Here is a 25074-nt window from a genome sequence, read left to right on the forward strand (position 1 = left end):
TTTTTTGTTTATTGAAATGAAGTTTATAATATTCGACATAATATCAAGTAGCAATACAATGAAATTTAAATTAAACTACCATGTTATTCAAATTATTAGGAATCAGTAATATATGAGAAGATTTGGCAGTGTGATGAAAAAAGTTTTTTTTTCGTGAAATTAACTTATTAATTAAAAAACTAAAAATAGCATTTTATTTATTTTAATCTTCTTCTTGTTAATGCCTTGTCCGCATCCGGACGTTGGCGACCACCTCGTCGATTATTTGAATATATCCGCATCGGTCTTCAGCGGCTCGGAATAGCTCTTCGGCGCTCATATCGGTCCACATGCGCATGTTTCGAAGCCAAGATAACTTTTTCCTGCCAATCCATTTTTTTCTTTCTATTTTCCCCATTGTTATCAAACGGAGAAATTCGTATTTTGGACCCCGTATCATGTGTCCGAGGTACTCCATCTTTCTCCGCTTGATGACAGAAACAAGTTCCCTGCCTCTCCCCATCATGCCGAGGACAGCTTCGTTTGATATCTTTTTGGTCCACGGAATCTTCAGCATACGCCTATAGACCCACATCTCAAAAGCTTCAATGCGGCTGATCATCTTGGTTTTCAGAGTCCACGTCTCACATCCGTGTAGTAATACTGTCCAGACGTAGCTCTTCGCGAATCTCAACCGCGTATGAAGATTGAGATGCTTGTTTGTAAGCGCCGCCTTCATTTTTACAAATGCTGTTCTAGCCATCTCGATGCGGATTCTTAGATCTTCATCTGGGTCCATCTCTTCATTCAGCCAGGTACCCAGGTATTTGAATCTTTTTACTCTTTCTATCACCTCTCCATCCAAGGTTAGATTCCCGGTGTCTGTTTGCATTCTATCTATTTTAATAGTGACTACAAATAACAATTATTTTATTTCTTGGATGATACCCCCTTTCTTTTTAATACTGCCTTAACCATTCAAGGCATCGATTGTATTAAATTTTGCAAGTACTCATCCGTTATTTCAATGTACCTTACATTTTTTTATTGTTTCTATCAATTCTTTTTATTTTAAGATTTTTTATGTTAATTTTAGAACCCATTATAGCCCACAGATTCTCAATCGGGTTCAAATCAGGGCTGTTACCCGGCCATTCCAAGGGCGAAATACCACTTTCCGAGATAAAATTCTTCACCTACAATTTTAGATAAAGAAATAATCACATATTTTTAATTTTATTTCTAGATTTATTTGGCAATAGAAAAAAATATTAGTCATAGTTTTGGCACGGTGACACGGTGCAGAATCATCTTGGAAAATGCATTCGGATTCCCGTGCGTAGTGCATTTCCATTTCTGGAAACAAGTGTTGTTCATAATATTTTTATAAGTTTCTGCATTCACTGGTCCATCAATAATGGCCAATGAACTGGCCCCATGGAAAGAAATACATCCCCAGACCATCTGGCATGGGGGATATTTCACTGTCGATTGAATACACTCGTCACTCAAACGTTCACCTAATCTTCGTCTGACGTAGGGGATGCCATCGGACCCGTATAAATTGAACTTGCTTTCGTCTGAGAAGATGACAAGTCTCCAGTCCGATTTCCAGTAATAATTTTTCTGGCCCAATTTAGTCGTTGCAGATGCGCTTTTTTCGTCAATAACGGTTTTTTCGCTGGTATCCTCACGACTAAACTGAATTCTCGAAGCCAACGACATACAGTTTCGACACTGATTTCTTTTCCAGTGGCTCCAATGAACTCCGATTTAATTTTCGCAGCACTTTTAAATCGGTCTTGTAGACAGAGTCCATTCAAAAGTTGATCCTCAGATGAGTCGGTCTGTCTGGGTTTTCCTGATCCTTGTTTCCTTTCCAGGGACGCTGAACTTCCAAATTTCTTGATAAATTTGAGTACGCAGGTATGACTGCATCCTATTTTTTCCGCGATATGATGAGGACTAAATTTTTCTGGTGCCAAAGTCAAAATTAGTGATTTTTTCGCGCTTGGCATGTTCACATGTACTTCAAACGATGTTAAAGCTTCAGAAATCAACGGTCAACTGAGACAAAAATGAAAGAAAGGAATCCTATTTCAACGTAAAAGTTTATTTACCCAAGTGTCCGACACGCAAAAAAAAGTTATATCTGTTTTTGTCCCTTTTTGGTGGCTGGAAGCCTTTCATTGAAAACTACTGTATGCATAATATAAAAGTGAACTCGTTAAAGTTAATGGCAATAAACAACAGTACACATTATAAAGGTTACTTCCGTTGATTGTATGTATTACTATTTTTTTGTTTTACTAACCTCTTCTTACTTTCACTTACGATTACTATTAAGGAAAAATTTTGCCTCTTATTTAGTTTCATTATAATTACATAACTTCATAATTGATCCCAGTAATTCATCAACTATCTTTTAAAATAAGTTCTTTTAGCTTTTCACTTATACTAGTGTATGTATTGCATTGTATAAAAATGGGACACTATTTTTAAAAGTTATCAACATGTAGGGTTGCCACTTCGTAGCCACGTAGATTTAGACTTGTAATAAAATTTTTACATATTGTACATAAATCAAACTCAGATATTTGTGACATAGCGAGTAGGATGATTTTTGCCAATTTGATGGAAGAACCGTTTCAACAATGAAATCAGATAAATTGGCAAACTATGATGAGAAACAATCGACTTGGAGTCACAAATATCCAAGTCTCACCAGCAGATTAGCACGGGATCGAACCTTTCGGTGCACCTCTCGGTGCTTAACATAAACGCAACCACCGAGCCATACTGCTGGCTGTACATAAGTATACCTTCTTCGCTTCAGTAACATTTTTTTTACTTGATATATCGCCAAATATTTCGTATACGAGATATGCCACACCTATTTAGTTCTTTTTGCGCTTTACATACAAGTTGTGAATTTCGAATATATACAATTTTATTTATTTTATAATTTTATGGGGGATTTACTACACACCGGAAAAATAACACTCAAATCCGGAGCTTGGATACGATTAATTGAAGTCCAGAGACTCCTGATCAAAGGGTAGGGTGGGGGTGACAACCATACCAACATGCTCTGATATTTTATGAAACCAGGAAGGGAAAACCATTAATACATAACCAAATTGTGAAATTGATACATTTAAGGTCTAAGGGCCGGGCCGCACCGTGCAACTTTGTCGGCCGACTAGTTGCACGACACGAACAAATGTATGGAAATGTGTGCGACAAACAAGTTGACGGGTGTGGCATGTCCCATCTACCTGCATGCATTGGTCTGGTCGCCCTCAACCAAGTCGCTCGCAAGTCGCACGGTGCGGCCAGGCCCTAAGGATGCAATATGTGCCTACTCTGCATATTATGTATATATTGACAATACATCATCATTATTTTGAATACATTGAAGTTTGGACGTTTTGGTTTCCTTAGTACATATACTAATAGCCCAAAGTAAATTCCTTATTATTATAACTCGATAGTTTTTTATTATTATAAAAAAAAAAAATTTCCGTGTAACTGAATACTACAACTAACTAAGTCATACAAATTATTTATTATATGTACGTAGTATTTTAGCACTAAATAAAATAAAAAAAATACATTCAACCATGAACTGAGTTTGCATTAACTGAATTTCATATAACACAAAATTATATATTTATGTGGTAATAAAGCTTGACCTGGATTGCTTCTGGACTCATATAACCATATTTATTTTAAAACGGTTAACCCAGAAAAAAAGGCTTATTCATAAAAAATCATCACTTTCTAACCGTGCAAACAGTTGAATATTAAATTTATTATACATACATACATACATATGTGAATGACCGATTCAATTCAACTTAATTTAATTTTATACGTACGATTAGCAAACAATTTTGCATTCGCGTATACATATATTATTTGTACAGTGTACACAGTGGTGTCGTCCAATTTCCGTAACAACGGGTTTCAAAAAAAAAATCTTCCTATACGCGGATACATAATTTATTTTTCCAATCTTTTAGCTAACATTTGTATAATTTATATTTATGCAGTGCAGTAACTAGCATCTCATGTGCCTTGCGCAAAATTTATTTATTCATTACAATTTTGCCATAGTGACATTACAGAGTAGTTCCGAGTCGTCACTATGGCTTAACAAAAAAGTATACAATAAGATGAAAATAAAATAAAATATAACTAAAAAAACAAAACTAACATAAATATAAAACAAATACAATAATAGAACACGTTAAGATCTGAAATTAAACAATTCTTCAACCAAATCAGTATATTTTATATTAAACAAATCCAAGCTAATAGAATCTGGATGAGGAGCTTGATGCCCCTGGCAACAGGCGACGAAACCATCAAATTGGTACGTGCCTCAGGTGAGGAGAATAAATTGTGGTATGTAATGTGTCTGAGTTGTCTGGGAATATTGAAGCTCAATTATATAAGAATTTGAGGATTGCTCACCAAACCAAACAGTAATTTATAGAAATGATTCCCCAATATACTCAATATACTCTACGTCGTGACTCGAGAGAATTATAACCTATTACTCCCAGCAGGACAGCACTAGGATAGAGCCAAGAATAGCGACTGTAAACTATTATGTAGATTAATCTGAGAAACCTCCTTTGTACTCTTTCGATTCTTAAACAATGGACACTATGGCTCCATATAATCGAACTGAACTCGTACTAGCGAATCATATAGTATACAGAGTACTAATGCATTCTGGAAAGGTTTACTTGCACGCAGTATAAAACCCATCATGTTTTTAGCTCTTGAGCAAATATCATCAATGTGCCATCCAACATTGAAATTCGCGTAGAATAAGATTCCCAGATCAATGAAACTCACAACCGAAATATTTTATGGAAAAAAAATACAATAAATACATCTATACGTCACCATATTCATAACTTTTCATTGTTTTACAATACTCAATCGATATTCTGGAAATACTACGATTAAATTGAAAAACGAGCACTGCGGTTGATTTTTTTTGTCAAATGTCCTTATTTTTATTTTATTTTATTTTATATATGTAGATATAATACCAGGAAGGTCTAACAGGTAGACCTCAATGCGCCTTCCTAGATAATTAATTACAAACATTTCAGCATGCTTTATTACATAAATCGCTGTATTTGGAGAGGCTGAAGAACACAAAATTAAAAATTAATTAATCCATAGAGACATCTACGGATTTAGACATGTGCATAAGTTTTTACATATTGTACATGAATCAAATTCAGATATTTGTGACAGCGAGTAGCTGATTTTTGTCAATTTGATGGAGGAACCGTTTCAACAATTAAATCAGATAAATCGGCAAACTCTAATAAGAAACGATTGACTTGGATCACAAATATTCAAGTCTGACCAGCAGATTAGCACGGAATCGAACCCGGTAGCCTCTCGGTGCTAAACATAAACCACCACCGAGCCATACTGCTGGCTATACTGTCAGAACAATACTAAGCCATTAGAAAACCAAGAATTTGCCTAAAAATCGTCAATTGAAATGATATAAATTTAATATATGTATGTATGTATGTATTTTTAGTTATTTAGAAATTTAATAATTAACTTTCTTAAATTCTACGCACACTTGAAATATTTAAATACAAGCCTTCGTAAAACATGAACTACATACATATGTACATAGGCATGTATGTATAATGTATTTATGTGTGATTTTTCGAATCGTCCGTTAATTAATTGAAAATGAAATTTTCCTCCTTCCGTCTGTCTGGTTTCATCCAAAAGCGACCGACCGGTTTACTCGGTGGTTCCTCTCGTCGTGGTTTTAGAAGACCTGGTTCACCACCACTCAATTGTGGCCTTGATCATGAACTCTGAAGATTACCATCATTCGGTTAGAAGGTCTCACCGGCTAGAGTCGTGCGCCGGAAACCCACTGCACTTGAACCGTACTGTTAAATCGAGCGTTCGAACAAAAGTAAACAGTGTTTTTACTATCGGTGGTCAACTTTACAGTTACTTCATAAACATTGTCATTCAACAACCACAGACTCGCATATACACAAACGGATTTGTGGTTGAACGTTAAAAACCAGCGAAGAGTTCAGGTAATAAATAATCGTCTAATATTTGTAATGCACTAGATTTGATATGCAGTATTTTTAATTTTATATTATGTTTTCACCACTACTGTATCATTTTTTTTTTTTAAATATAACCAGATTTACTTTGTATAATTTGAGTCAATTTGAATTCAGAAATAATATATCTAAATTGTCATCTTTCATTACTTTACTTCAATAAAATTTATTTCATACTAATTTATAAACTAGAATTCCTAAATTAAAGTTTATGTATATCATTTATAAAGACAATTTTTGGAATCTTTTTAAAAGCTTTTATTTAGGATGTCTTCGATGCGCCATTTGTTGAGGTATCACTTCAGATCGTCAAGTCGGTCTGATATTTCGCACACTAATATACTTTTACCAGAAATTCCTTTTGACAAGTGGTGTAATTATAAAAAATCGATTCTGAACTAAGAAGAGGTTAGTAAAAATTGGGCCCGCGTACAAATGTTAACTAAAGAGGTTTTTTTTTTTAAATTAAATTGATAATTAACTCACATAATTTAAATATTCATTTTGCTCGCCTTCAATGTCACAAATTCTGCGATTACATCTTATAAAGACATTTTAGATTCTTCATTTTCAATCTACAATCAATAAATTGAATTTCTTTTATAGTATTGTATTAATTTGAAAAAATAAAACTATAGTAAATCACTTTATCGAATATTTCATTTAAAATAAAATAACTATCCGAAAATTTCCAACGATATCAAATACGAGAACGTGATTCACAATATATGTATAATATATGAAACGAAAATATTTTATTAACCATTACTTCTTTTTTTAAATTTAACATCGGGTTTTTAGATCATCGCAGACAATTATTGTTTCTGTACCATAACGGAAAACTATTAAATGTTATGAGAAGGAGTACAAAATCGTAAAAATTCGACACTCAATTTGGCGTATAAAGTTTTAACTAGTGCTTCCGTTAGTCTTATGAATAAAATTTTTACGACTGTTTGAAAAATTTGTAGTATTTTAATTTAAAATCCTTTTGGGCCCCTAAATCTAAAAAAAACGCATGCACCGCATACCGTGCGGCATAGTAGTTACGCGCCTGATTTTGACAGTGGTATTTTGGATGTCGTAACTAATAAAAATGTGGTTGATGTTATCATAGCTAGCATTATTTCATTACTGATTTTCTTATATGAGAGATATTATACCGCTAAATTTGAATTACTCCGATAAATTGTCAACACAAGTCAGTTTCGTGTCATATTCTGACTTTTGCCATTTATAATTTATTTTACTTGTACACACATACATGAAAACGAGGATTACTTGTTTTAAATTAAGTCCTAATAACATTTCAATATTATCTTTATTGACTTTTTCAAAGCATGTCCAATAAATCTCTTTCTACTGCATTTCATCTGGAAAAATTATATTTTTGCTTTACTTTAATTTAGACGAAAATTATAGCATAATTTTATATTATTAAAAAAAACAATTACATACATATGTACATACCAGGTTCATTCACGGCTAACTGTTAAACCAGAATAAAAATATTAATCTTTTTGCTGTTTGTGGTCCTCGTATACCGAGTAATTTTAAAAAGGCAGTGTCACATTATTACTTTCTTATTTTTTTAGAATATTAACACTTGCTTTGAAGAAAATAATAGATACATACGAATATCGTATTCCTTTTATAATACACATGTGTCTTTTAATGTACGTAATCAAAATCAAAATTTATTAAAAATATAAATGAAACTCATTCTGAAGTAAGTAATTTTTTCATTTAAATGTAGTGTACAAAAGTTAAACTTTAAGTTTGTTCGTAGAACCATTAAATATCTTATGTACATACATAGATAGTATGCATCTCATGTGTACTAGCAATTAAACAGTTGTTATTTTTAACGCGTATGTATGTATATTATTTTCAATTTAAGGATGTGGTAGATGCAAATAGGTCAACAATTTCAGGTCATACGTGAGTTCAGTGTGACTTATGTATATGGTAGAAATTTCACTACAAGTAACACACATTGACTGATTGGCACCGCCAACATTATTTACTCTTGATTTCTACTCCGATATTTTACAACGTCAATAAAAGTTTGCCTAATTAAAAAAACTGACAGTTTTATAAATACACTTATACAATTAAATACAAGTAATTGCAAAAAATCCTAATAGTATGTATACAAAAATGAATGATATATATTCAAAGTGTATTTTCAGTTTTAATATATTCCAACTGGCGTTTTAGGCCATTACTATTTGAATACAATTCAACTAGTAAATTACGTCTCTACAAGCTCAAATACACTTTCAACAGTGTGCACTAGTTGTATTATAACAGTTGAGTTTTGACAGCTCTGATGTTTTTCCGAATGCTTTAGAATGAAATAATGCGTTAATATTTGCTGGGTATTATTACGAATAAAGGTAATGGGTACCGTATTACGATAACTCTAAGAGTGTGTTCAAAACAAAAATGTTGAGTGACGTTTTCATGAAAACCTTACTTCTCCATCTTACCTGGTACCAACTTATAGTTGAACTATATTTTCAGTTGTAATATATTTTAACCAGTTGGGGTGTAATTCGCTACATGAATCAACTTACGTGGGTTAGACGGAATATATTCCAACTAGTCAAAATATATTACAACTGAAAATACACTTTAACTACACATAACGAATGTTGGTACCAAGTTAGATGGAATATATTACTTGAGATGCTATGCATTTACTAGCATGTAACAATTTCAGGCTATGTAGCAATTTCATTGAGAATTTATATCATTTTCAGCTCTGAAACCATGACGACAAAGTATGCAAAGGCCTTCGTCATCTTCACCATCTTCAACATCTTCTTGTCTGAATGTTATGCGAAAAGTATAAACAAACCTCAGAGTAAAGTTGACAAGAATCAACTGAACAAACTTCTGGTGCTACAGAGACGGGAGACTAGCGCGGCGGACTTCTCTAGGCTGGTCACAATGAGATTCATCTATGGCATAGCAAGTTTATTGGGTCTAAGGGATAGAATCGGAGGAGTCCTCAATGGAGCTTTTGTGCCTCCCGGAGCTGACGATGACTACTCGCTCGACTCCTTCGACGACGATGATGATGATGATGATGCTGGAGACATTTTTGATGTATAATAAAAGTTTAAATTTTCAACCCAAATAAATGTTTATGTGTAGCGATAGTTGACTTGGCATAAGTAGGACCAGTAGTAAATGTTAACAAGTTCAAGCAATCAAGAATATCATCAGATTTGGTTATTGACTTTGGAATGATGCGTTGTCATTGTCAATTTAATCAAACCCCGTTATGATTCTTGACCTGAAAAGGATCTCGATTTTTGAACTTGTCAGTGAGAGTGTCCACAATGGATTCAACTCTCGTCCGAATTGTGCTAATGAGCATTTTTTTAACAGTAAATGGGTTCATTGTGTAATTAACTCGCTGGTAGAAAAAGCATCATTATTTTAAGATACAACTACACACATACATTTTATATTCACACAATTATAAGAAAATGTAAAGGCGTCCCAATTTTTTACAAAAATAATTTACAGTTAGCTCAAACCAGAGTGGACAAGCAAATGTTCACAATCGTACATAAAAGCGCGTATTAATATACAAGATTCAAGTGAAAAAAAGTACAAAAAAAAAATCAGCGCATCAGTAGATATGTATTCATGTTGTATGAATAGAAAATGTCATTAATTACAGAGAAAATAACAATAGTTGAAAATTTGAAAATCGCACAAAAAAATTCATATCGTGCCAAATTGTAAATTAGCGCCAAACGAAAATACATTAAATTGTAACCGAAAATTTTCAATATGTATACAACATAAGGCAAAGAAAATTTTCATCTCACGAACGCGCTTTAAATTACATATATAGATTAAGCTGGCCCAGTAACACAATTTTTATTACAACAAAAACAACTCAAATACTTTCATGGACCATCTGTAACTTTTACTGGATAAAATTGATCAAATTTATTTTCGCGTTCGTGCCCAAAGCGCGCCAATTTCGAAACTTACTTTATAAGTATTATATTAAAACCTAGTACCTCCTTAGTAATTTATTATCATTTATTTATTTATTTATTCGCTCTTAGGTAATATTATTATGTATGTAATTTATTTGAAAATACACGTACTGATTGTTTATAACATATCGTTTGTTTCATTTATCATCGAAATTTAGTTCAAATTACCGAACGCAATCTTAAAAGACCATCTCGTTTCGTTCCGATACATAAAAATTTTACGGTCAGTTCATAAATTAAATTAATTGTGCAAAACAAGTAACCACTCAGGTATGTTTTCGCCATTGAATTCGTAAATCAATGCTTATTTGGTGCAATGATAACTGTATCAATTGTGGATAACTTAACGTAATGGGGCATTTACATATATACGATATGTACCGGTCTCCGTCACGAGCCCGAATGTGAAACGCCCGAAAACGCAAATATCGGAAGGCAAAGATCTAAAATCTAAAGATCTTAAGTCGAAAGATCAAAAAAAAAGGGTGCATGGTAAACGGTACATACTCACTTAATTTGCACGAGCAGGATACAACAGGAACAAGAGGAACGGGCTTTTCCTCCCGTATTAATGTGCGCGCGTAGAATAGTACACATTCACTCATTTGTGAGAACAATAAGGGCGAAATCACACAGGAAGGAACGCGGGACATGGTATTTTAGATAATTTTGAGCATGCGAAAAAAAGGTGGCATGCCGTGCACATACTCATGGTACGCCTAGCACACGCTGTCCCAAAATCACCCCCTGGGGTGTTTTCGTTAAACTTTTATCCTTTCTTGACAGTGATCGATAACGGTGTATCCAGTAGCGGCTCGTGAGATTTCATAGTGGGGGGGCTGCAGAGATTATTCAGGCTGTAGCTCGTTAACCAAACCAATGATCGGATGAAAATAAAAATAGCTTGAATATGTACTATACTGGGAGGTCTGCAGCCCGCAGCCCATGTGGACGGCAAAAATAGCATACATTTGTACTGTACTGGGAGGATTGCAGCCTGCCCGCAGCCCATATGGACGAGCCGCCACTGGGTGTATCCCATATTCGAAGAAATGTAGGAGAGCCCTCATAGCGGGGAGCCAAGCACACTACGTGCCGTTCTTCCCTGTGTGATTTCGCCCTAACACAGCACCATAACACTCCATTTACCCAATACTATGAATGTGAAATGAACTTTTTTAATCTTGATATCTTCCTACGAAAACTTTTTCAATTGTGTAGTTTTCGTGGAAAACATGCATAGATACGCTGATTGCGTGCTTTTGCTTTTACGATATTTTCCCAAGAGTGAATATGACCCTTTGTAAATTGATCAACACCTAATATATTATGTAAATATTATTAAAATCAAGCAAGATCAAATATTTACCTGAAATTTCTTTCCGTTTGAGAAGCGCTATAAGCGCTAGATGCGCAATCTTATGAATATGAATTTAATACCGGAAACAAGAATTGCGTGCTATGCGACATTTGTGACGAAATGGAGAAATTGTGTCACATACCTAAAGTGCATGTCGACTAGCATGCTCCAATGGTTCAGACATGGTATTCGCAATATCGCATGTCATACATACATACATATATACATATGTACATATTCCAAGCCTTTTCCGAAACATCCTTAATCATATATTGCAAGCATGCATGCACAAGCTTTCCAAACAAACTTCTACTAATGTATGTATGTACATGCAAATAAGATATTCCTTTGATGTATGGAATGGAACTTTAAGAAGGTTTTGAAAACATTTAACAAAACAAGTAACTGTAATCAGGATTCTCACCCACATACTCGACCTCTCCAAGCACTTAACATATTTGGATAATGTGTACAACAACATAGCAATTAACAGTGCATACGATTTTTTATAATATCAAGTTCATATGTGAAAAATGTAAATGTAAACAAATTCACCAACTACATATTTACATACACATCGTAAGATAAATCTCTTGAGGGAGTTAAAACGTTTCGCTTGGGTTGATATTGAACTAGATGTATGTACTGCTAGCTGTTTCGTCATCGGTGCAACCAATCTGCAATGATGATACGGCAAAATTATGTGGAACGCAATTTTTTTGCATTGGAATCGATTGAATTTAAAATGTGAAAAGATAATGGCAAACTGTTAATAAAAGCACAAATCAACGTCAGGTGGTGTGATGTTTTTAGAAATTATTAAGAGGGCTGTACACCCGAAACCTTAATTTTGTTGCCGTTCCTTTCTTCGATATACATATACATACTAGTGAATAGCCCGATGAAATATCATCGCATGGGTATAAAATTATTATATACCCGTATAAAACTAAAAAAAAAATCCGGAACCGGAACCGTTATTTTCGTAGACTCTCATAGATAGTTTTCAATTCTTTATTTGTAATAATTTTCAATTCTTAATGTTAACGTTAACAAAATGTAATATTTTCCGATTATACACAAACGGTCATTGACCTCGTAACGTTGAATATTATTATTACACATAACAAATTACGTGCATATACATATGATGTGTATTTACAACACGTATTCTGGGCGACGATATGGCGTGCGGCGCGGGCTCGTGAGGACATTGCGTTTGGATCGGAGGGTCCGAGGTTCGATTCCCGGCGCTCGCGGTGAATGAAATCAATTTTTTTCTCGAATATCGTCAAAATATAAATAATTTAAATTATAATTTTAATTTAATTGAAAATAAATATATAAAAAAATGGTTCAAAACCTCGCTAAATGAAATTTTTAAAATTACGTATTTTTATATGGCGAGAAAGAATATTTCAATTAATGTTTAAAAAAAAAGGCGAAATGAAGAATTGGATTTGGCATGATGTCCGTGACCATTAGCTCAATTTAGACCTATATTCAGGATATTGGGGTGATCAGTTCGAGTCGCGACAAAGTCGTCTCGTCGAAAAATGAATTTATCGTTTTTTATCGATTCATTCATTATGTTCGGCGAGAGTTAGGACACACACACACACACACACACACACACACACACACACACACAGATTACCGTCTTTATATATATGATGATGATATTGAGTGAATGCGACAAGATATATCAAGATATATCAATATATATATATTGAGTGAATGCGACAGTTACGCTTCGACCAGATAATACGTATTTTAAATCGACAAAATCGAGGTTTCGTATTTTTCCTATTTTCTCCTCCAAAACTGTATTTTTTTTTAATCGACCGTTAAATAAGCACGCTGGGCTCTTTTCGTGGGTGTAAAAAAGAGGCGATTTTATAGATGTTTGGCGGCTCCTAGCTCCTATAAAAAATAACTAATAAAAAAATAAAACGTTAGATGCATCCCAATGGTAGATATCCATAGCATATTAAAAAATAATTTCTCTAGTGCCATAATTGAGGAAGGGAGAAGTGTAATACGTTTGTATGGACAAGGCGCTGGTGTACAGCCCTCTTAACATCATTTTAGACAAAAAACTTTTTTTTTACATAAGAAGCAACAATTTCAAGAAAATTATTCATTATATTTATATTTACGCTGACCATACGTCCTTTATTTAAGAGGACAGTCCTTTGTTTCACTGGTCTGTCCTTTAAATTTATTTATTTTCTAAAATTGTCCTTTTGGCCTTTCTTTGTAATATCGACTATCGCTAAAAATATAAACGCCGACATATTCAATGATGCAATTCATAAATGTCATCAAACCTACATACATTGATTATACTCAGCAACAAAAAAAATACCAGGACGGAGTCTAGTCAATCTTTACTAAATTTGACCCACTGAATTCGAATATAACAACGATTTTTATTGGTTTTGTTTCCTTTATGAAATATGGGCGTTTAGAAAAATGTTCAATTTTTACAAACTTCCTTTACGTTTCATTACTGTTTTTTGGCTTTTACAGTTATGGGGGATGAACGAATGAGACGACTGGCATGTTAATGCACGTGTTTTATTTATGACAGCCGAAGGCAGAGTGAGGTGGCTAGCTCCGAACATAATCGAATTGGTCCCCACTCGCAGGAAGGTGACCAAACTCGACCATGTCGTATAGCGAGCCGCCACACAGTCTTTAACTCCAAATCTATTACATTTATATGCCAACAGTGAGTATTGGAATCAATAGTCAAATTATTCTATGAAGTTTCGTGTATTACAAGTTATGTATGTCACAAATGAAAATTCCTTCCTGTGATTGGCTACTCTTTGCGATGCCAATAGTATTGCCGTGCCCTGAATTAACTCGACTTTTACCTAATGAAATGCTCCGATATGTACTGCCTGGTGCGCATATAATTTAATACGGTTGGGCAGCGTACGTAAATACCTCGATAACGGTACGAAACCATCGCGGGCGTACACACAATAACTCCTGTAAGTTTCATCGCAATCGGTTGAATGGTATAAGAACGCATACGTGACAGACAAACGGGCAAACATTGACCGAAAAGTCCATCATACTAACTATAACTGTCATGCCAACAAGAACCCGAGTGCCAAATATTCCGTAATCGCGATTTTCATGGCAAAAGTTGTCTTTTGGGCGATCACAATGTGCGTAATAATCCAATTACCTGATTTTTATACATATATATAGTTGTTAAAACTTTTAAAGCATTTTTGTAAGTTATAAAACGATTCTATTTAGTACATATGTATGTATGTCCTTTATTTTCTCCAAAAAAATTTGATCACCGTATTTATATATGTCAGAAATCATTTATTAAAAATATAAAATACATACATAGTGTTTATGATTACATAAATTTTGCCTACTTACATATTTATCAGTGACTAGTGACCAAATAATTGTTACAGTTATGAATAAATAAAATTTAAATTAATTAAATATAAATAATTTAAGCAGTTGAATAATGCATATAAATGATATCAAGTGTATTTTAATAAACAAAACTGAATCATCCAGATAAAATAGAACAATCAGATTCTTTATCACTATCACAATCATAGAAACTTAATTGTGACATTTGCACTGACTTATCAGAGTCATATGCATTGACATCGTCATTTATATTATCGTGATCATTGTAACCTTTCATTTTTCTTAATAAATCACCCCATAGAAGTCTCATATTACAGTTGGGACACTGTCCTTCAATTGGAACATATTCACCGATATCTAAAAATAAATCTGCTAAACAACCCACATGAGATATAAAATTACATTTAGTATTTAGACACGTTATTTTACTATTGGATAGAGATGTTTTACAAAGTTTACAAATATCGGCGATTGTTTCGATAATCTTTATTTTATTACGATCTTCAATTGTGATTGTGGACTTGACTGGTGATGATGAAGAGTGTGTTTTAGTATCTACTGGTCCGTAGCATATTGGCATGTGCATCGGCGGAATTTTACCAGGCTAAAATACCGTAGTAAACATTTGATGAAAATAATTTTAAAATTTAATGTAAATAAATATGAAATAAATTATACCAAGAAATCATGGTGAAATTCCATTTCCAACCATCGGATGGTTAAAGGTAATCTTTTCCACGGTCCAACAGAAAGCATTTCGGAGAGAATTCTTATGTTAAATTGAATTTGAGACTCTTTACGTGCTAGCCGTTTCTTATTTAATACGTGGTACAATCTACGGGAACCATCAGGATTTTGCCATGCCCATTCAAACTGAAATTAAGATTGAAAATAGAATTAAAAGCATTACTAAATCACAGAGTCATTACTTAACTAGAAAACAAACCCTTAACGCAGCAATATTATTTGGAAAGCCGTGAACTATCAAAACCATCTTCCTGAAAATGATTTGTCATTCTGTTATTGAATACTTACGTAAAACAAAAAAATAATAAAAAATATGATACCATGGTCCTCTATTACTGGTTTTTCTAGCACCCCCAGCCCAACATCCTTTATTATGTTGATTTATTCTCCTGTTTGGGTTTACCGTGTAACCAATGTAAGTTCGTCCTAAATACTTTTCATTTAATGAATATAAAAGGTAAACACCAAATAAATTCTCAACCAAATCAGGTTTATCCATGGAAGAACATTTATTTTTAAGAAGTTCCAAACCTTCAAATACACAACCTAAATGTCAAACCGTTTATAAAATCAAACACGAGCGGTGTTGCCAGCTATTGACGAAAATTTTATAATTATTTGAAGGCAGAGACATCTAGTGGCGTTTACTAAAATGTCATTCCCATATGTAAATATTCTAATATGGCAGCCCCAGATGTCAAAATTTTAGGTTATAAATTTTAGATTGAAGCTTATAACGATGTCTAACGATATAAAAGTCGATTTTCATTGTAAATTGTGTCAACTGTAAGTATTTTTCTATTAAGCAATAATTTTAAGCGTGTCTATCAAAACTTTTGGAATCTATGATTTTTCAACTGGTGAAATTTAGAAATGGATTAAATCAAATCTTTATTTTTTATTATTCTATCGTAGATGCAATGAAAAGGACAGTAAGTACAGTTGCCCTCGTTGCAATGTACTATATTGTTCAATAGATTGTTACAAATCTAACTCGCACTCCCAATGTAGCGAAAGCTTTTATAAAGAATCGTTTATGGAAGAATTAGCATCCATGGATAGCGAGCCCCAGTCAAAGACTAAAATGATGGAGATACTCAAGAAGATGCACGATACTGAAAATCCATGTAGAAACCCAATAGCTGACGCTTCCAACATTCCAGATGAAGAGTTTGATATTCTTGATACCGATTTGGCTGACGACGAGGGTGAAAAAGACTCTGATGATGATGAGTCAATTCCCGATTTAGCCAACCGACTCGAAGGTATTGATTTGGATGATAGTGAAGCAATATGGCACCTCCTCACGGACGATGAAAAAAAAGAATTTGAAACTCTTGTGAAGAATGATATCACTAAAATACTGCCAGTTTGGGAACCATGGTGGTTGTTTTACAAAGAAAAGAAGCTTGTTAGTGAAATTGATGAAAATAAATTAAATGACGAATTCGATTACAGAAAAGCGTGTCCAAGTATAATTGAGAATATTAAAGATTTCAATGACATTTCGGTAAGATTTGTGAAAATTTCTTCGTTCATATTATTCCTTATCGTTGTTTGTGATAATTGTTGTTAATATTTTTAGAAAAGCAAACCGGCTCCGTGCGTTAAATATAATATTGTAAACGTCCTTTCATCTTACATCTATATGACTAGACTTTTCAATGGAGATCATTATGATCTCGGACATGAAGCGATTTCTTGTTTTATTCTATTGAGTGGTAATCTCAATAAAGGAACGAATTTTGAAAATATTGATACAGCATTAGAAGCCGTCATTCAAGAAAGTTTTACTGTAAAATTGTCATTCACTTATAAACTATGTTTATTTCATTATATAAATAAAATCAAAACAATTTATCACTATGTTTCAGAATGAAGCCTTTGCCTGTTCTAAAACGGATAAAGATCAAATAAAATATGACTTAAAACGAGTACTGCATGGACCAGAAGAGTGTAATAAAATATTTTATATACAATGCGCTTTGTCTGATGTTTTAAGCCTATTGATCAATTTTAAAAAGTCTGCATCGACAAAGGTAACAAAGAAAATGGATAAAACAAATAATTTTACACACAAATTTTCATGGAATGGTGAAATTCAAAATCCAATACCGAAGGAAAAATACAAACAGACAGTGAAAAAAATTGAATATTATTTGTCATTTATAAAAAATCATGGTGCAGAAACAGTTACAGATTTATTAATTGATTTACATTTTTAATAAATATAAATGATCAAATTTACTTTTAGTATCAAAATTTGAGTTCGGAATACCAATCTACAATGGAACAATCATACCACATGTAAACACCTCTATACTCCTTTTTGTCCTTATCATCGCCAATAGCAAGACACAATGGAGCCTTGGCACCCTCTTCGATGGTCAACGGACCTTTGTGTGCCGTCATATCAGTGTCTACATAACCTGGATGAACGCAATTAACAAAAATACCTTTCGAACCATATTCCCTGTCCTGGATGAAAGTCAAAGCACAAACGGCTACTTTAGATACAGCGTAAGCAGAAGATCCCCATCCGTCAGCCTCATTGGTACCTTTTTTTGCCGATTCTACAAATTGTCGCACCAATTCTGACAAGATTGGTTCAGTGAGGGTTTTATCAGACAGTTTCTTTCTAAGATCTTCACTTGGTATGAGATACAAGTGTCCTACCGAACTTGACAAATTCACGACTTTAGCGTTAGGTTTCAATATGGGAAAAAGAATTTTGCAAGTCGACACCAAAGAGAAGTAATTGACAAATATTGTTTCTTTCGCTTGTACATCGAATGGTTCTGTTGTGACGTTAAAAGCGATCGCTGCATTGTTAATAAGGATATCAATTCCTCCATACTTTTCTTTAATGTGATCTCGGATACGTTTGACGCTCTCTTCGTCAGTTATGTCTAATTGATGATATATAGGTGACAGTCCTAGTTTGTTCAACTCGGCTACAGCACGCTTTCCTCTTGTTTCATCTCTCGCTGTCAAATACACATCTCCTTCGTGCCAACGTTCGCATAATCCCTTTACTATGCCATAACCGATGCCTTTATTGGCACCGGTTACAATAGCCACTTTTTTGTTTTGAGACATGTCAATGGATAGAAGATCTGAAATAAACATTTAAATTTATGATTAATGGACAAATACTTACGAAACTAAAGTATTTATTAAAACGATATTTGAAACTCATATAAATATTCTGAATTTTGAATGTTTCCTATAAAATGCTGCAAACATAATAGACATAGTTAGAGTACTGAATAGTGGTGCAATCAGATTTTGGAAAAAATAATTAAGATATATTTGATCACACACTAAAAATCAAGGTTTCCCGTCAAAAACTAAATGTATTATCCACCTATTATAATCGTAAAAATTCTAAAGATCACTTTCATACTATCGGAATTCTTAGCAATACCATTTTCAAAAATACTGGACGGACGAAGAAGACATGTTCGAGACAATCCGGTCGTCTATGAATATATGCTTATATAACAAAGGTATAGAAATATAAATATGATGCTTACATACGAGTGTATGTATCTATATTTAATGTTAAAACTATAGATAAAAGATAATTTTTTGCAGACATTTTTCAAATAAGAATTATTTCAAAAATGTCTATTCATTTTTAGGTTATTTGAATGTGTAGTAGAACTGTCAAATATTATTAAAAAAAAATGCCTGTTTTTGCTGGTAATAATACGATTGGACTTTTAAATCAATGAATTTAATGTCAAACTATATATATTATATGTATGCATGCATATTAATGTGCCTCTATAATAGCATAAAAATAGTTGTTAAATTTTTGTACTATATACTTCAAGATATTGATAATTAATGTATATAATAATACCTGACACGTTAATATGTACTTGGCTCAAAGATTCAACTAGTGAATTAATTTTTTATAAATAATTGACTTCTACGTTCTGTAAACACGTCCGATAACACAAGTACACATGTACAAGTGTTTCTCAACCTTCTTGTAGCCTTAAAGTAATGGTGCTTAAGCTTTTTATAAATCGGGTCAGTTTATCAAAATTCTCAATATTCGCAGGCTGCAGAATATACAACAGAGCCAGAGCTTCTCATAGACTTTGTATATGATTCCAATTTTGGGCTTCTTACGTTTTTTAGGTAATATAATAATATACATATGTACATATACATATATGTACCAATAAATATCAAGATACCACTTAAATATCCAAAATATGCATTGCAAACGATTTTTTTTATGCCTTCTGCATACATAGATATATCGTTGCTTTGCAGTAGAGAGATGAGTTATTCATAATTTACAAATTCTGTAGTCACTTTTCAAGCAAACATATTCTGTGGTTGAAGTTACGTAAAAATTTAAGAAATGGATGTGGTTTATACGTATGTATGTAGATAAAGTCTACGTATAAATATTTTTGTTTGTGTAAATGTTGTGGTGAATTGTTATGCTTGATAAAACAAACATAATACGAAATTACTGAAAATTTAATAAAAATAATTTCCATATGGAGACTGATCAAAGCCATTGAGGTTTATTATGTTTCAATTTTTAAAACTATTTTTTTGATTTTATACTTCTGAAATTATGAAACATCAACTCATGTGTGAAAAATAAAGTCAACAATAATTTAAAAAATATAATCAAGGTATAAAATCTATTTTATGGATATAGTGAGAATGATTTGTGTGCCATGTGTTCTGTAGATCATTGCGATTTCCATCTGAAAGAGAGAGAATGAATAAAATGATTTTACATTGAAATAACAAACAATATGTACAATTTTTTTTTACTTTTATTAAAAAAAGCAATAGAAATAGTTACAGATTTGTTAGTTAAGGTACATTTCCAATGAATAAAAATGATCAAATTAACTATTAGAATCAATTTTTGAGTTGGGAATACCAATCTACAATGGAACAATCGTACCACATGTAAACACCCTTGTTATCCTTCCCGTCGCCGATGGCAAGACTCAATGGAGCCCTGGCTCCCTCTTCGATGGTCAGTGGACCCAAGTGTGATGTCATATCAGTATTGACATAGCCCGGATGGACACAATTCACGAACATACCTTTAGGGCCATATTCTCTATCCTGAATGAAAGTTAAAGCACTGACAGCCACCTTCGATACAGAATAAGCGGAGGATCCCCATCCGTCAGCTATATGCGTACCGTTTTTAGCAGATTCAACAAATTGTTTCACCAATTCTGTCAAACCCGCCTCTGTGAGAGTTTTATCAGACAGTTTCATCCTCATATCATCGTTCGTTATGCGAAACGAGTGTCCTGCAGAGCTCGACAAATTGATGACCCTTGCGCCAGGTTTCAATATGGGAAAAAGGATTTTACATGTCGACAGTAGTGAGAAGTAATTGACAAAAGTTGTCTGTTCTGCTTGTTCGCCAAACGGTTCGGGTGATTTTCCCTTAAAAGCGATCGCTGCATTGTTGATGAGAATATCGATGCCACCATACTTTTCTTGAATATGGTCTCGGAGACGTTTGATGCTCTCTACATCAGTTATATCCAATTGGTGATATATGGGAGTCAGTCCTAATTTATTCAACTCTGAAACAGCATTCTTTCCTCTTGTTTCATCCCTAGCCGTCAGATACACATCACCCTCCTTCCAACGCTCACACAATCCCTTTACTATTGCATAACCGATGCCTTTATTGGCACCAGTTACAATTGCAACTTTTTTGCTCAGTGACATGTTTGTAGATGAAAATAATCTTCTATGAAAAATCTGAAATATTTAAATTTACGATTATTAAAATATGTTTCAAAATAATAAAGCAAAATACATATGTTGAAAATAAAATAAACAGAAACTGTCTAAGTTGTATCAGTTATTATTTTTCCAATATATATTGATAGACATACAATACAAGATTAATTTACTTTACGACCATACGTCCCGTTTTAAACGAGACCGTCCCGTTTTTAGGTAGCCTTGTCCCCAAGCACAGCTTCGGGACGTCGAAATGTCCCGTTTTCAAAAAGAGAGTATATTTATTGAATTATTATATATACATCGTAAAATTATTGAATACATTTTATGCCTGCCCGGAACTAATGCACCCGTAGGAAGAGTCTTTTCACAGATGAACAAGTTGTGGACGACCGAAATAACGCAATTGCAAGTCTCAGTGCTTAAAGCGATGTTGTTAATTAAAATCAATTTTAAGAAATCCTGCCAAGAATTTCATTCTTATTTAAGCAAACCCAGTAATACTTAAGAAAATTTGTTCATTAGAAAAATATAAAACAACATAAATTTTTTATATTTATATTATTCATTCCTGTTCTTTTCTTTTCTTCATCAACATTCCCGTCCTTTTTATTAATAAATAAAAACGATGAAAAAATACACGTTTTCTTGAATACACATATCTACCATTACGTAAAAATTGGTACATGTCCCGTTTTGAGGAAAAAAATAAATGGTCACATTATGTGTGAGCACAAAAACTGATGACTATTATTAGGTTTTAATTGTATATTTTCAGAAAAATAAATAATTATGTTTTAAACACAACATTTAAATATACAATATTAAAAGTGTATGAAGATTGATTACTGATTGTAGTAATAGATAATAGTATTTTTCAACCAAAATTCATAGGATACTAAAAAATCTTGAACTGTCAAACGTTACAGATACACTACACATGTATTATAGAATAAAAAAAAAGCGCGATTCACAGTAATTGGGTATTGTATTCGGTGATAATAATATTTCATTTCAATTAAATTCAAAATTTTATATATACCTAATAAGAATAATATTGATATTAAAACAATTGCTTGTCGACAAATTACAGTGTCAATATAACATTACAGATATATTCTATAATATTTCAACACATTTGTATTTAAAATACCCAATATATGTATGATATATACAAGTACCTAAGAATCTGAAGTCAAACCAATAGATGCCACCAGCAGACTAACAAATCGAGTGTAAATAATTGGTTCTTTATATTACACAGTATGACAGCACATGCCAACGTGTTTCTCAAACTTTATCTCAATCGAAATAATATACGTAAGTAGATACGTATGTGTACATTTATATATATTTTTAGAAGACAAGGTAAGTATTATATAACAGGAATATATATATTAAAAATATGTTTTTGAAACTTTTAGAAAAATATAATATCGATATCAAACAAATCTACTCTGTACAACAGATAGTGGATCTAATATGATCAAATTTGTCAATTTGAAACTGAAATAAACGAAGAAAATCAGATATTAATTATGAAAGAAATTATGAAGCAAATATGCTATATTCCATTGAGAACTGTTCTTTCCCTCATCTCATCGGAATAAAATGTGTGGTACATACTGTACAATTAACAATCAAAGATTCTATAAACGATTCCGATGTAAATACAATTATATGTGAAGCTCGCGAGTTGACAATGAATTCATTATATATCAAAGATATCAATAAATACTTTATAAATTGGCGATCAAAAGTGCGCGATTCAAGCACATGTGAACGGAAAAGCAAGAGTAAGATTCTTTCTAAACTGTTGTCGCTCTTTTGTTCCTAAAAAGAGGACCCGATGAAAAGTTGGTAAGCCTAGAGAAAAACAATTAAGTAGGAATAAAAAAAAAGGTTGTGGCTATTTGCAGGTACTATATCTGCGAATTATTGGCTATTTGCAGGTATTATATCTGCGACAGGCACAAAGCCTTCTGCGCATGCGCGTGAACTTATAATCCGATTATAATTTCTTACATTTAATGTATGCTAGACTTGTTTAATCAATCGTTCATAAATTTAATTTTCGCACGTTATTATAATAGATTTATATTGTAAAGTTATGAAGAGAGACGCCCGTAGACCGATGACGTCATGGTGGAGTCGGGCGTTGCGGCCAATGGCTGCGCCAGACTCCTTGACCAATGATAATACGTGTATGCGCTGAGCGCTCTATGATATAAGAATGGTACGCTCTCGATCGGTGGCATTCGGATCCTGACCTCCACCAGACGAGCAGCAATAAAGACTTGGAACCTGCCTGCGTGTTTTCTTGTACCTCGACCTGACTCCACTTACCTCTGAATACTCTTCACTGGTGTCAGAAGTGGGATCTACATGGTTGGGACAAGGAGCCACAAAGGTGCGGATTCAGGATCTTCAGCGCTGCCGGAAGAAATGGAGCCGAATCGAGAACAAAGCCCTGGGGAGCCGAGCAACGGAGGACGGAGACGGGAGGAGCCGAGGAGCCGGGAGGAGCCGAGGAGCCGGGAGGAGTCGAAGAGCCGGGAGGAGCCGAGGAGCCGGGTGTCGAGGAGCCGGGTGCCAAGGACACCGGAGCCGAGCTACAAGGAGCTAAGCCAGGGAATGCCAAGCTGCCAAGAGCAGCTGCAGCAGAATGCGAGCTGCCAAGAGCAGGTCCAGTCCCTGCAAAACACCTTCGCCACGTTTTTGCAGTCCTGGGAGAAGTCTGCGACACCAACGCAGCCGAAAGCCGACGTACATCCAGAACCACCGAGGAGATCAGAGGTATGTTACGAGGACAGGCGGACCACACAGCGAGACACGTACGGGGTGCGGCAACATTTCCACCGGTACGACTACACCACGTTCGACGGTACTGAACGGTGGAAGGACTTCCTCAACCACTTCGAGTTTGCTGCACGGCTGAACAGGGAGACGACGAACCTGGAGGACCGACTGTGCTGCCAACTCCGAGGTGCGGCCGCCATTTTCGCCAGTCAGCTGCCATCGACGCTGAGCTACGACGAATTGACGGAAGAGCTGGCACAACGCTTCAGACGACAGGGCACACCGATTGCATGCCATGCGGCAGCGGAGCAGAGAAGATGGAGTGCGGAAGAACCAGCCGCGGACCACGTAGATGCGATACGAGCCCTCTGCGAAGACATGCTGGAGGGCGTCCACACGAACGCCGAAGCAGTCGAACGCATGACCGTGTGCATAGCGGCGAACTCCTTCACGTACCCCAGTCTATGGGCCAAACTTGGCGCGCTCCAGATCACCCCGACTACAGCGGACGTGATAACCAGAGCCGACGCAACACGACAAGCCATCATATTGGAAGCGAAGGAACAACGGTCGGCACAACCACTGTCGAGAACAGTACGTCCCGACGCGGGAGCGTTCAGACCATCTGGACCGGCCGTGCGACCCCCACGATGGGTGTCATCGGACCAGACAGCGCGACCAGCCGCTACTACTCCAACGTGCTGGAACTGCGGAAAAACGGGACACATTAGCCGGTTGTGCCGTAAGAAGAGGGTCCGGAAGCTGGAGCCAACGAACGACGAGGATGAAGACGACGACGAGGAGGCGGCTTCGGGAAACGAGCAGTGATCGGCCTGTTACGGGTCAGACCGATCACCGGTGC

At 34.6% G+C, this 25074-nt stretch overlaps 3 protein-coding genes across 4 annotated transcripts; 1 reads left to right on the forward strand and 2 right to left on the reverse strand.

Annotated features, from left to right (window-relative positions):
- Positions 1-14775: 14775 nt before the first annotated feature.
- slx1 (structure-specific endonuclease subunit SLX1) lies at positions 14776-16271 on the reverse strand. The gene is made up of 4 exons (XM_077440715.1): positions 15980-16271; positions 15859-15910; positions 15591-15785; positions 14776-15516 (listed from the first exon to the last, which is right to left on the reverse strand). Exons 1-4 carry the CDS (start codon positions 16156-16158, stop codon positions 15049-15051), a joined length of 894 nt encoding a protein of 297 aa, XP_077296841.1. The 5' UTR covers positions 16159-16271; the 3' UTR covers positions 14776-15048.
- Positions 16272-16279: 8 nt separating this feature from the next.
- LOC143918712 (zinc finger HIT domain-containing protein 2) lies at positions 16280-17905 on the forward strand. 2 transcript variants are annotated; one of them, XM_077440736.1, is made up of 5 exons: positions 16406-16445; positions 16575-16591; positions 16671-17169; positions 17245-17454; positions 17534-17905. In XM_077440736.1, exons 3-5 carry the CDS (start codon positions 16696-16698, stop codon positions 17882-17884), a joined length of 1035 nt encoding a protein of 344 aa, XP_077296862.1. In that variant the 5' UTR covers positions 16406-16445; positions 16575-16591; positions 16671-16695; the 3' UTR covers positions 17885-17905. The 2 variants fall into 2 exon arrangements, with proteins under 2 accessions (XP_077296853.1, XP_077296862.1); XM_077440727.1 differs by having other exon boundaries at positions 16280-16445; positions 16575-17169.
- A 10-nt stretch (positions 17906-17915) lies between these two features.
- On the reverse strand, positions 17916-21594 carry LOC143916636 (uncharacterized). Its single transcript, XM_077437832.1, has 3 exons — positions 21589-21594; positions 20564-21428; positions 17916-18775 (listed from the first exon to the last, which is right to left on the reverse strand). The coding sequence occupies exons 1-3, from the start codon at positions 21592-21594 to the stop codon at positions 17916-17918; spliced, it is 1731 nt and encodes a 576-aa protein (XP_077293958.1).
- Positions 21595-25074: the final 3480 nt, after the last annotated feature.

This window comes from Arctopsyche grandis, chromosome 1, assembly GCF_051622035.1.
Source record: "Arctopsyche grandis isolate Sample6627 chromosome 1, ASM5162203v2, whole genome shotgun sequence".
NCBI lineage: Eukaryota > Metazoa > Arthropoda > Insecta > Trichoptera > Hydropsychidae > Arctopsyche > Arctopsyche grandis.

What these genes read in the sequence shown, in the direction of transcription:
- LOC143916636 (XM_077437832.1), bottom strand. An exon ending in TTGGTATTCCCAACTCAAAA is followed by an intron (nt 18,776 to 20,563) that starts ATTGATTCTAAT and finishes TGTTTATTTCAG; the next exon opens with ATCTTCTATCCATTGACATG.
- slx1 (XM_077440715.1), bottom strand. Translation starts at nt 16,158, where the DNA reads ATGGATAAACCTGATTTGGTTGAGAATTTATTTGGTGTTTACCTTTTA. An exon ending in ATAATATTGCTGCGTTAAGG is followed by an intron (nt 15,786 to 15,858) that starts GTTTGTTTTCTA and finishes TCTTAATTTCAG; the next exon opens with TTTGAATGGGCATGGCAAAA. An exon ending in AATTTCACCATGATTTCTTG is followed by an intron (nt 15,517 to 15,590) that starts GTATAATTTATT and finishes ACGGTATTTTAG; the next exon opens with CCTGGTAAAATTCCGCCGAT.
- LOC143918712 (XM_077440727.1), top strand. Translation starts at nt 16,399, where the DNA reads ATGTCTAACGATATAAAAGTCGATTTTCATTGTAAATTGTGTCAACT. An exon ending in CATTGTAAATTGTGTCAACT is followed by an intron (nt 16,446 to 16,574) that starts GTAAGTATTTTT and finishes ATTCTATCGTAG; the next exon opens with ATGCAATGAAAAGGACAGTA. An exon ending in AAGATTTCAATGACATTTCG is followed by an intron (nt 17,170 to 17,244) that starts GTAAGATTTGTG and finishes TAATATTTTTAG; the next exon opens with AAAAGCAAACCGGCTCCGTG.